This window comes from Galeopterus variegatus, unplaced genomic scaffold (assembly GCF_000696425.1).
Source record: "Galeopterus variegatus unplaced genomic scaffold, G_variegatus-3.0.2 Scaffold6403, whole genome shotgun sequence".
Taxonomy (NCBI): Eukaryota; Metazoa; Chordata; class Mammalia; order Dermoptera; family Cynocephalidae; genus Galeopterus; species Galeopterus variegatus.
This window is the reverse complement of record NW_007732514.1, coordinates 53,999-66,565: the sequence shown is the minus strand read 5'-3', so window position 1 is coordinate 66,565 and position 12,567 is coordinate 53,999. Positions and strand designations below refer to the sequence as shown.

General features: G+C 44.8%; 1 protein-coding gene across 1 annotated transcript in view; it reads right to left on the bottom strand.

Moving 5' to 3' along the window:
• Positions 1 to 4,704: 4,704 nt before the first annotated feature.
• Positions 4,705 to 12,567, bottom strand: part of GPATCH8 (G patch domain containing 8) — a 49,799-nt gene continuing 41,936 nt past the window's right edge. The window contains exon 5 of the mRNA XM_008590831.1: positions 4,705 to 10,925. Coding sequence (XP_008589053.1) covers positions 7,040 to 10,925 — 3,886 coding nt within the window. The 3' untranslated portion in view covers positions 4,705 to 7,039. The remainder of the gene's footprint in view (positions 10,926 to 12,567) is intronic.

The window sequence follows — 12,567 nt, the reverse complement described above, 5'->3', positions numbered from 1 at the left end:
AAGAATGGGCCAGCTCCTTCCACTTCCCTTCGGTCTCCACCACAGGAAGTCTTTTCTTATCAAACTGGAACCCAAAGCAGTGGGCAGGGCAAAGGGCTCTAGTCCCTGGACCCATATGGTCTCTAGGATTGCCAGGAAGGAGGTGAGGCCGGGGTTGGGGGGCAGCAGGGGAAGACTTATGGCTGAGAGCCATGACTCCTCCCTTTTCCTGAGAGTTTATCACCAAGTCCTGTTGGTTCTGCCTCTCAGCTGTCTCTCGAATTTTCATCCCATCTCTATTACTTCTAGTGGGCTAGTCCAAGCCAACATCGCTTTCTGCTTGAGATAGCTCAGTTATGAACTAGTTGGCCCACACCACACAACTCCACTCTAGCGCACAGTTCTACAGCTCCTCCCTCTCCCATCCAGTTGGCTGCACTGCTGTGTCACTTTGTGACTTGGCCAGAGGTGGGGGAAGGAGTAAGGAAGCTGCTGCTCCCTGATAAGACCTGAGGTTGCCATATCCTTTTGGATAAGGCACTTATCCAACTTCCTCCTTCTAGGGCCTCTGGCAGCCTCGCACAGCAGCTTCCTCACTCCTCCTCCATCTTGAGCCAAGTCTTACCGTAGCCACAGCAGTGCAGCCGGTGCTGAGGAAAGGGTGGTGAATAGATCTTGGCCAAAGGGGAAAGCCGATGGGGATAAAATGGAATCATTCCAGGGTGTTCTGGCTCACAGGCTCTGATATCATGCACCCCTCACGCCTCCCTGGGTGACAGAGCTCTTTCTCAACTATCAAGACTTGATTCTCATTGGGGTCATTGGTCAGGGGAAGCTTCCCCTGGCTCCTCAGGCTGGCAACCTAGGCTAACATACATGGGCACAGCCCTGATCACACTTTTTAGTCATAATCTGTTCACTGGATTGTGTAAATAAATCCCTTGAGAGCAAGGTTCCTTTTGGCAGTCTCAGGGCCTAGCCAAGAGCCCGTGTAGGAGGTATTGCTGAAAGACTGAATGGAAGCATGCACTAAGGATGGAAGATGCAAACACAGAATGACAAAGGAGAAAGAGATGAATTTCAAGCAGAAAGGCAGTCATTTTCTATGGATAAAGAGCAGGAGTGCTAAGTCTTACTGGCATTGTATGCCTTCCCAAAAGAGCAGGTTCTCAGGAAGGAGATTCAAGAAGTCTGCTAGGGGCACAGGAACATAGCCACATCCTCCATTTGATCTCTATTTTCTGATCAAACTTAACCGATGTCTTATCCTACTCAACCACCCTGCGCCATTCTGGACTCCCCTCGGTTCCTCCCTCTTCATACTTCACCTCAGCACACAGCTGAAAGCCTTATCTAAGCTAAAAGCTCCTTGAACTTTAGTCTGGGCCTTCTTCACTGCTGAATTTCCAATGCCAATTTCATGGTCGGCCTGTAATACATTTGTTAGAATGAATACTTAACCCAGTCCTCCACTTACCCTCCATCCTCCCACTGTCCTCAACTGCGTGGTTACTGTATCAGTATTACTAGTATACTCTGTACAGCCCAATATCAACTTATATTTAACTCGAATTTTCAGTAAGTACTTACTCAGTTCAAGGCACTGTGTTGATAAGGGATACAAAGATAACCTTCAAAGATCCTTAATGACCTTGGTTCAGAGGGTGTTAAGACATGAACCCATATAACTGCAGCAGAGGGCAGTAAAGCATGCCTTGAAAAAGACAGAGATTATGAAAGTCGCTTACATCATTTGTTCCTCATAACAACCCTATGCAACAGGTACTACTAAGTCCATTTTATAAACTCAAAAACTGTGGCACAAAAAAGTTTTAGGCAAATTGTCCAAGTTTACAAAGCTAGTGGATAGCAAAACTAGAATTCAAACACAGGTTGCACTTGAACTCTTGTTGCAGTTGCCTCTTATCAGAGAATCAAGGGGGTTTAAAGGAATAACAAGTAAAGAGAGCAGTAAAAGAACACAGAGGTCAAGTAGAGGGAAGGGCAAGTAGTTGACTCAGCATAGTGCCTGAAGGGGTGGAGTGGGGAATGAGGGTGGAAAGGCAGGCTGGGGTCAAATCATTGGGGGTCCTCGAGTGTCATATTAAGAAATTTAAACTTTAATCCATAAGAGATGGAGATACATAAAGATTTCTTAAGTGTGGGAATAAGAGATCCAATGATCAATTGTGCTCCAATTTGCGAGATCACACTGGCTGCCTCTGGATAGATGGAACTGGAAAGACAAGACTTAGGGAAGACCAGATGGGTGGTGACTGCAATCCTCTGGGTTAAAGGTGATGAGGCCTGACTGGAGTACTAATGGAAAGAATAAAAGAGAGGGTAGAAATTACAGAATTACTAACTGGATGTGGGAGGGAGGCGCTAAATATAATTCAAAGCTTTGGTGCCTGGCTGGTACCATTTTGCTAATGGTACAGTGGTACCACCAACTAAAATTAACCACAGGTGGAGTGAGGATCAGGTTTTTGGGGGGAAGGTGGAGGAAGAGCGAGCAAGGGAGTGCTGACACGTCGTTCCCACCCTCCTATCCCATCAGCCAGAGTCCTAGAATCCCTCAATGAATTCAGAGTTCTGTTAAGGCTTCATTTAGTCAACAATGATTGAATTTCTTCTATGTGCCTGGCACTGAGCTAGGTGATGTGCAGGTTAGAGAAATTTTTAAAAATCATTTTTGAATGTTTCCTTGCTAAATCTTGATGCATAATCCTCAGTTAATGGTATTTTACTTTGCTCATATCTTTCCTGAACATATATAATCAAAATGTTTACTATGTACTTAACTCTATGTAAGATATCCTAAGGGGTAAGAAAAAATAAAAAATAAAAAGAATCAGTCCCTGTCCTCTCAGAACTCACACTTTTACTGGGGAGCAATGAATACAAAATAAATTGCACTCAGATTTTGAAAAGCCAGTAAGTTTACATAAGACAGGGAATTAGGTCCCAGGTCAAGGAGATTAGCCAGGAAAATGATGCAATAATTCAGACATAAATTGATAAGGGTAAGATGTATATATATATATATATATATATTTTTTTTTAAAAGATGACCGGTAAGGGGATCTTAACCCTTGACTTGGTGTTGTCAAAGGTATATATATATATATATATATATATATTTTTAAAAGATGACCGGTAAGGGGATCTTAACCCTTGACTTGGTGTTGTCAGCACCACGCTCAGCCAGTGAGCGAACCGGTCATCCCTATATGGGATCCGAACCCGGGGCCTTGGTATTATCAGCACCACACTCTCCCGAGTGAGCCACGGGCCGGCCCATGAGATGAAGGTATCTCTTGCAAATAAGAATGGGAATAGTTGACAAGGCTTGAATTAGTAATTAAGTGTAGATCAAAGAGTACTTCCATGTTTCAAGCAGAGGTGGCTGAGGCCTTATCAGAACCAGGGAGCTGCACGAAACTTCACATAGCACATGGGCCAGTCTGCCTCTTTCACCTTCCAGGCTCTCAGAAAACCACTTTTTAAGGCCAGTCTGTGGCTCACTTGGGAGAGTGTGGTGCTGATAACACCAAGGCCATGGGTTCGGATCCCTATATAGGGATGGCCGTTAGCTCACTTGGGAGAGCGTGATGCTGACAACACCAAGTCAAGGGTTAAGATCACCTTATCGATCATCTTTAAAAAAAAAAAAAAAAAAGGAAAGAAAATCACCTTTTATTTTCTAACATTCTCTCTTTCTAGGAAGGGATCTTTACTATTTTAGGAAAGTAGGCATATCTGAGCACCCACCCCTAGGTTCAAGTTGAATAGCTTCTCTGTAGTCGAGGGGAAAACACAGTTGTATCACAGATGGGAGGAAAGTAGGAATTGCACAACTCCTTGAAAGGGTAAAGAAGAGGGGGAAACTAATTTATCACTTCAAATCTATGGTAGCTTTCCATGTTAAACTTTCCCTATCTTTTGTGATTTTTTGATATGGAAGAGTAGGGGTTTTTATTTCCTCAGTAACAATTAGGGCATATTTCCTTATACCAGGTAGATGCACTCAAACATTGCAGTGGTATTAAAGGGTAGAAGAGAGTAATTCGAGCCTGGTATACAGAACCCAGATGGAGGGCAAAGGCCAGGCAGATGACTCCTGTAATCTCACTGCCCTTAAATTAATCCAAAATCCTAAAAATCAAAGCCAGAAATTCCAAAGCAATTTAGTGAGCACCTACATGCCATATATTTTACTACACGCAGATTATACATCTAAAATTTAAGAAAAGAGAATACAAGAAAATTCTTGAGGGAAAGGAGTGGAAAGGAGGTGCACATTCCACATTCCAAGACATCTACCTAAGACTGAGAGAAAAAAAAATTTTTTTAAAAGATGACTGGTAAGGGGATCCCAACCCTTGTCTTGGTGTTGTCAGCACCACGCTCTCCCAAGTGAGCTAATGGGCCATTCCTATATAGGGATCTGAACCCGTGGCCTTGGTGTTATCAGCACCACACTCTCCCAAGTGAGCCTCGGGCCGGCCCAGACTGAGAGAAATTTTACCATTACTTCCTCCCACAGCCATAATCTTTCCCCTTCCTTGGGCAGCCTGAGCTTTCAGAAGCACAATTCCCAACATCTCAAACTGGCTCACAAGAATCTATTCCTTGATAACTTCAAACAAGATGTTATTTGTAACCCAAAACTCCAACCCTTCCCAACTTGAGTGGATGGGGCAGCAATCAAGACAGACTCTGTTAAGTTTCCACAAATCATTGGTTTATTAGAAAGTTCCTTTCCCTCATTTTACAGCATATATATCTCTATCATATGTGATAAAGTTAAATACAATCTGTTATGCCTGTAAGCAAGGATAGGTTATTTTGTTTTCCTTTTTTTTGTTGTTGTTTTAAAATTACTATTCTGGAAGTTAAAGAAAACTGCCCCCAGGAAGGCAGAGAGGTGGCCAGAGTATGGCTCAATCTACAAACTAATGGGAAGCAGCACAAAAATGTTAATACTGTATTATTTAAGTATTTACATGGGCTGAAAGCAAAGAAAAATGAGTTCACTTCAGATATTTCATTTTTCCAGTGCTAGTTTATCCAATAAGTAATGCTTCTGAATTAGACGAGGAGCACTGAACAGGTAGGAGGGGGGCTCAGTCTAGAGCCTTGTTTGCCCAGCACTTGCTTCTCATAAACTCAAAAGGTTTCTCTTTTGAGAACTTGAGAAGGCAGGAACAGAGCCTTGGCCCAGGTAACTATAGTTTGCTTTTCCTGTCAGGTGACCACCCAACCAATTCTAGCCATAGGAATAGGTAGGGAAATGCCAAAGAGGTAACTGCTAACTAACTACACCAATGGAGATGGGACCCGCAATACAAGCACCTTTGGGTCAGTGTGTTAATTAGGGCTGAGAGCCTGGGTGAAAGGCAAGAAGAGAGGAAGAGGGGTTGAGGTGGTAATTCCTCTGATCAGTGTCATAGGAGAAAGAAAAAAAGGAAACTTCACTGCTTAAACTGAGCTGGACAGAAGGCATGGAAACTATGAAGCAAAATAATTTGAAGTATCTATAAATGTGCTCACCTCCCAACAAAACGAGAAAAAACTGTCCCAACTCTATCATCCTCCAGTCTACTTTTACTTCAGTTTCTAGCCAACCCAAAAGGCACATTAAAAAAAACTGTCAGAGGGGCAAAGTACTAGGAAGGCAAATTGACTGGAACAAGGTATCCAGGGAAACCCAGGAATACCCCCAATCACTGCATCTCACTGCTTCCAGAGAATAAAGCTGTTGAATTTCCCCTTTCTCCTCTGTGGGATCCACCTGTTTCTCTGTATAAAACAACAAAGCACGTGAGCGAGACTGTCAAAACTGACACCCCCAGCTGTCTGCTGCCCATTAGCTCAAAAATCCCAGTGCTGGGGTACCATTTAATGCAAATTACTTAACATTTTGTCCCAGCAAAAAATGTTTTAACATTTTTATAGTTCATAACTTCAAAAAATACATGAGCTTGATAAAATATACATGCTTACTCATTTTTGCATCTAGCAGAAAACAAAGTTTATTTTTTTTGTTTTCATTTTATAACCTTTAAAGTTTCTTAATTCAACTAGGGCAAACATATTTACACAAAGCCACCAGAACAAGGATCACTTAAAGAGCTGGATGTAAAAAATATTATTGCAGTATACTACAAATATGGAACCTTTTTTATATGAGCTACAAAAAGCAGCATTTATGTTTATAGAGTTCAGTGCAATTTTTTACATTAAAAAATCCTATAAATTAAGAGGGAAACATCAACATGACAGAAGAAAATATACCCTTCAGACACATGAGCTCCTCTCTGGGGAAGCACATGGGTGACTCTATGTTCCGCAGTTTCTATTCATGATAGAATCTTCTTTTCTGGGATATGCAGATGCCTCTTCTGGGATGAGGGACATGAGGACAACAGTGCCAAATATGTGTCTCTGTTTCTGTGGAAAGTGGATTGAACTGCAGCCTGAGTTGCATCTGGTTCCAGATCAGACTCCCTTTCCACCTCACCTGGGATATCATAAGGTTACCAAGGGATGGTCAAAGACAATGCCCAAAAGTGGTGCTTTCACCGCTGGAGAAACAGCTTGGCCTTCTTTGTGGCACTGAGAAGGAAGGAACAGATGTGCCCACAGCAAGGGCTTTGGTGACAACCCACCAACCAGAGAGGGAGAAAATGTTTTAAAATCTACAGAAGGGAAGAGCAGAGAATAAAAAGTAGAGGAGGAGGGGACTATCTAAACTTGACAGTTTGGAGATGTTGCTGCAAAGGGGTATATAGCACTTACTGGTGTTCCCTAGCTTAGAAACACAGGAGAGGGAGGAACAGATAGAAAGGAGGAAAGGGAAAAAAAAAAAGTCCCTGATAGTAAACCCAAAGCAAACCTCAAATCTAAACCCATCCCTGCAAGCCAAAACTCGATTCTTTGGCTGTCAGACACTGTCCATCCCATCTTCTACTTACTGGCATTAATGGCTCAACACCCCAAAGGGAAGATTTATGGGCCACCTTCCCTGGTCCTACCTAGGTTCCCATCCCCTAACTCATGTGCCATGGCTGGGGGGGTGCTGCAGGTCCTGACCTGAGAAGATGGGATGAAGTAGTGGGTGAAGGTGGAGGGCAGTGGCAGCTGCTGCAGCAGGCCGTGGGGCAAGGAGGGTAGGGTAGAGGGCAGCATGTGGGACAGGGTGGAAGGTGAAGGGCCCAGGATGAATGGCTGAGGCGGGAATGATGTGGATGGGATGGCTAGCGAGAAAGGTGGCGGGGTGGCCAGGGATAATTGAGTGAGTGAGGTGGGACAAAGAAATGGGGGTCAGATGGGGCTGGGGAATATGATGCACTTGGGCAAGTGGCTGGGGATGAGGGTGGGGGTGAATGCCAATGGCGGCAGCAGCTGCTGCAGCATGATGTTGTAGGATGGCATGCTGAACAGTTGTGATGGAGGTGGCAGAGGCTGTAGCTGGCTGCTGGATGTGGATGGGCTGCAGGGCTGGTGTAGCTGGGGCCAGGGCAGCTGAGGCTGGAAAGGCCTTTACTTGCTTGGCCAGAAGCTGCTGCTGGATGTGTTGCTGAGCAGCCTGCTGGAGCTTGCTGTACTTCTCCATCTCCTCAGGGGTGAATGTGATGGGCTGACTCTCCAAGGGGGCCAGCGAAGCATCCTCAGCCCCGTCTGTTGATTCAATACTAGGTTCCCCACTGGGAGGTGCATAACTAGGGAAGTGCTCAAGGTCTGGTGCTATAGGCAGCAAGCTGGATTCCACAGGGCCTGGTTGACTGCTGCTATCCAGGGACTCTAGGGTGTCTCCATCACTGGGGTCAGGGAGGTAGCTATGGGAAATGGCTGGGTCCCCAGGGTAGCAGTCAGAGTGTGCTGGGGTGCCTAGTAGAGCCACAGGGTGATCAGCAGTAGCTTCTTCAGACTTTGGCTCTTCAGGGGGTGGGTCTGGTAAGGGGCCAGCTGTTTCTTCTGAGGGAAACTGATGCCCGAATGGGGCCTCACTACTCCCTGGGAGCCCCTCTTCTGTCTCTGACTGTTCTTGCTCTTCCCCTCTTTCCAAGCCGGATTCTTCACATTTCTTGTTGCTGGGCTTTCGTGTAGCTGGGAGCTTCCCTATCAGTGGAAGGACAGGCTTATTGCCAAGAGAAGGAGGGAGCTTGGGTCCAAAGTAACCTTGTGGGGGGTCCTTGAGCTTCAGCCCAGCTTTATTAGGGGTGGCCAGCACCTCCTCGCTCACACTGGATTTCCTCTCCACTTTCCTTGACTGGATTTTCTCCAGTAGCAGTTTGGCGGTGACAGAGTTCTTGTCTTCAGGGCTGAAGTCACTTTCTGACCCCTTTCCTGTGCCAATGTTGCTGTTCTGGGAGGGTGGGCCTGTTCCTTTATTGTCATCTCCTCTGCCATCATCTTTCTTCCCAGGACCTTCTCCCCGGCCTGATCGGAAATAATGGGGGGACTGAGAGCGGTAGATCTTAGAGCGAATGAAGTCCCGACGCCCAGAACGCCTCTCCTCAGGGCTCTCATGACCCCATGATCCCTTCCTAGAGCCTGATCTCTGGGAAGGGCTTCTGGTGCTGCGGCTGCGATCCCGGCTATAGCTCCTGCTCCGCTGCCAGCTGTGGGCTGTGGTGCTGCGGCTTCTCCGCTTACTCCGACTGCGACTACAACTGCTGCTGCGGCTGCGGCCCCGGGATCTTGAGCGCTCCCTGGTATGACTCCGAGATCGGCTTCGGGACTGGCTGCAACTGAGGCTGTAATCATCATCAGAAGATGAATATTTGTGCCGCTTGGACCGGTGCTTGGAACTGGCATAGTCTGAGTCATCTGAGTCATGGGAGCGCTTAGAGTGTCTTCGTGATCGTTCACTATAGTCACTATAGCTATCATCAGAGTAACTGCGCTGTCTACTATAGCAGCTCTGGTCTGAAGAAGCATCTGAGCTACTTGAGTAAGAACGCCGGGAGGAACGGTGTGAGGAATGGCGTCGGCCAGACCGTGAGCGGCTATGGGAATGCTCACTGCCTGAGTCTTCCTCTTCCTCCTCCTCACTGTATTGGGATGGAGACTTCTGGTGTAGCTGGTGTGATGAAGCATCATCACTATCCTCACCTCCACTACTGGGTTGGCTCCGATGGCTAGACCGGCTGCTCCGTTTGGTACCAGCTCTTCGCTGGCAGGATGAAGTTGGAGGATCACCTTTGTGTTTCTTCCCACCATGATCTTGGGAGCTACTAGCCCCCCCACCTTCATCCTTCTTGCCACTACTCCCTTCTTCAGCAGGGAGGGATCTCCGCTGGGAGTCATCTTGAGTTCGCCGCCTTCTTCTTGGTGGTGCAGGGCTGCCGCTCCCAGGGGGTTCTGGTTTAGGTCCTCGTTCAGAATCTGCCGGGGCTGATGACTTATTCTTCTTTCGTTTTCGTTTTTTGCGCTTCTTAGATTTCTCCCCAGACTCTGCCTTAGAGCTTTTCTCTTCTGTATCGACCTTATGTTTCCGTTTGTGTTTGCTGGATTTTTTATGCTTCTTTTTCTTTTTGTGTCGGTGTGATTTCCCAGATCGTTCTTTCTTGCTAGGAAGGCTTCTCCCTGTCTCTTCTGTCTCTGACCCATGGCTCCCCCCAGGCTCCTGCTTGTGCAGGCTGCTACAGGCAGACCCTGAAGCAGGTGCATCCATTCTGCTTCCTAAGGAATGTACTACATTCTCTCCCCCTTCCTTGCTTTTATTTGGTTCACCAGGATCAAGGCCTTGGAGATGATCCTTTGACAAGCTTCCTAGATCCTTTGGTTTTTCTGTCCCTTTAGCTCTAGCATCTTTGTTCCTTGAAAGTTTAAAGTCAAAGTATAAAGGGTTACAACTGTATGAAATGGAGGGTTCTGCTTTTGTGAAAATCAATAGTTCTGATGGCCACTGGAGGGCAGTACTTTCATCTTTGCTCAAAACAGAGAAGAAGGGACCAGTAGGACGTTTGGATCCCTCCTGACTTTCTTTCCCTGCTGGGGTGGCCTGAGAGGTTTCTTTAGAAGGGTTAGAGTCACACATTTGGATCTCTGAAGCATTCTGACTCTGAATCTCTAAGCTCTGATCACTTACATCCTCTCCTGAGGCTTTCTTTGTCTCAACTTTGCTTCCAGGCTCTGAGGGTTCTGCCACACTCGTTTCCTTCTGCTGCTCAGAAACTTCACTAACTGTCTTTTCTGCTCCTTGGCTTGCTGCCATCTTGACGCAGCCTTTAGGCTTGGGAGAACTACTTTTTTTGCTCTCTAGGGCATTCTTTGTGTGTGTACTATTATCACCTTCCATTTGTTCACTGGCTCTCATAAAGAGTAGGAAGGGAAAATTAGGTTTTACTTTGCAATGTGCTGGGGGGATGTAGTGGTAATACTCTGGCTCTGTAGCTCCAGCTCCTTCTTCTCGCTTCATCCTTTTTAACTTGGATAACGTTGAGGCAAGGGACCCTCCATCCTGAGGGTCTTCATCTTCTTTTTTACCATCAAGATTACTGCTACCATCAGAGTCTCCTACTTTCTGTAGTCCTTGGTCAGAACCCTTCTCATCAGGTTTTGTTCCCTCTTCAGAGGTCCCTTCCTCTGCATGGTCCTTGAAAACTGATGCTATTGATTCGAGTTTGACAGGAGCCTTCTTGGCAAAGGAAAATGACACTCCCAATTTTTGCAGTGGGGTCCCCAGATTATTCTTAATGCCAAAGCTGATGCCTTGGGAGGCTAACCCAGGTCCCTGTACTAGTCCAGCGGTATTAGTGATTTGTACCGCAGTAAAAGGGCCTCCTTTATCTGTGGAGAATTCAGACCCCAGACCACAAGTGACAGTGGCAGTTGTGCCACTGTTTGCAGCTGATTCATCCTTATCCTCATCTCCACCTTCTTCATCTACAGCCACTGTAGTTGGTCTGAACATGGGACCACTTCCAGGTGCACTACACAATGGTTTAGAAAAATGAAACACAAACAAAAAGATTTAGAAGTACATCTTATAAAATATTCACCTCTTATGTTCTATCATTCATCACAGGCAGGTCTAACTAGGGTTAACCCTATGCTAACGAATGGAACTTTCTCAGTGGAGGTTAGGCAAAGTCTCATTCCATTAACCTACCAGGCCAAATTCCTAGGGCCAGCCAGTTACTGCTGTTTCTTCTTAAGCTGTCTAAAATACATAAAATAAGGCTTATCTCACAACTCAAATAGCCCATAATTACTATCTGATAGTCTACCCTAACCTATTCCTGATCTCATTTCTTATTGTATCACTGTACCCATCAGTATGCTATCAAACATATGGCTGTACATCTGTTCACAGAAGTTGTATTTAATTCAGAGAAAGAAAAAAAAATCTAATTTCCCCTACTTTCAAATTTCATTTTTAAAAAATATGCACATTCTGAGTTAAACATAGTTAGAAACCTCCACTGTGCTACTCTATGGCAGTCTGTGGTGTGTCTGTTTTAGAAACTAAAAGGTCTGTGCCTATCTCCTGGGCACCACACCCAAGCATTTGCTTTGGTTTTGTGATACTTTCCAGGCATTCACTATAATGATCATAACGCTACCAAGTAACTCTTTCAGCTTTGACAAAAGGAACACCGAGGATCCTCAATGCTAGTGTTTTAAACCATTTACCTTGCCTGAAATTTTTACAGTATGTATCTCTGGAATTCCAGACTCAAGGACTGAACAGAATTAGATATCTATATGAATGAAGTCCTTGTTATTTGAACTCTAGCTACTACTGTCCTCAACTCAGGAGCCAAATATATTCAGATAATGTGATATCTTTTGCTATCTGAACTGTTGTTATTGGAAGATGGGAACCCATTAGATTTGAATAGCAAGAGATACTTAACACTGTGTTATGAAACCTACCCCACAGCAAAAAAACCCAAAAAACCTCAAACTGAATAAAAAGGGGATTCATTCTGATCTTTTGCTTAGTCTTTGCCATGTTACTTCAATAATACTTACTATGAGGTCATAAATTATTCCTAGGACAGTAAAATACCTGATGATAGATTAAAATTCCTTTATTCTCCTGAGATTATTCAGTCATCTTTTAACTGCTCACTTATAAAACTGAAAACTAAAAGTCACCTCTGAAGAAAAACATGTATTAAAATACATCCTAACTAGAAAGTGGCCTGATATACATATTTTAAGGAGGTGCCCTTGCAACATGTCAAGGAGAATGATTACCACACAGAGCTCCCAAAGAAGGAATCAGAACCAATTTATAGCCAGTTTAACTCAACAATGGAGCTCATAGGTTAATTGTTTGAAAACTTACACTAGATGTGCTCTCTTCCTTCCATCTTCCTCCAAAACACAAGTAAATAAATTTAAAAGGATCCAGAGACAAAATAAAGCTAGTCAGTCTAGGAACTTGGGAACTCTGATGCCAACTTGGCTGAAAAATTTTAAAAGCCACAATAATAGTGCTCTTTCTACTGTAACCAGTTCTTTCCTTTGGTCCTGGACAGCCATTAAAAACAAACAAGGTGACCTAAGTTTTAAATTCTACCCAAGGCTAAATACCAACCAAAAAATTATCAGCAAGAACCATGA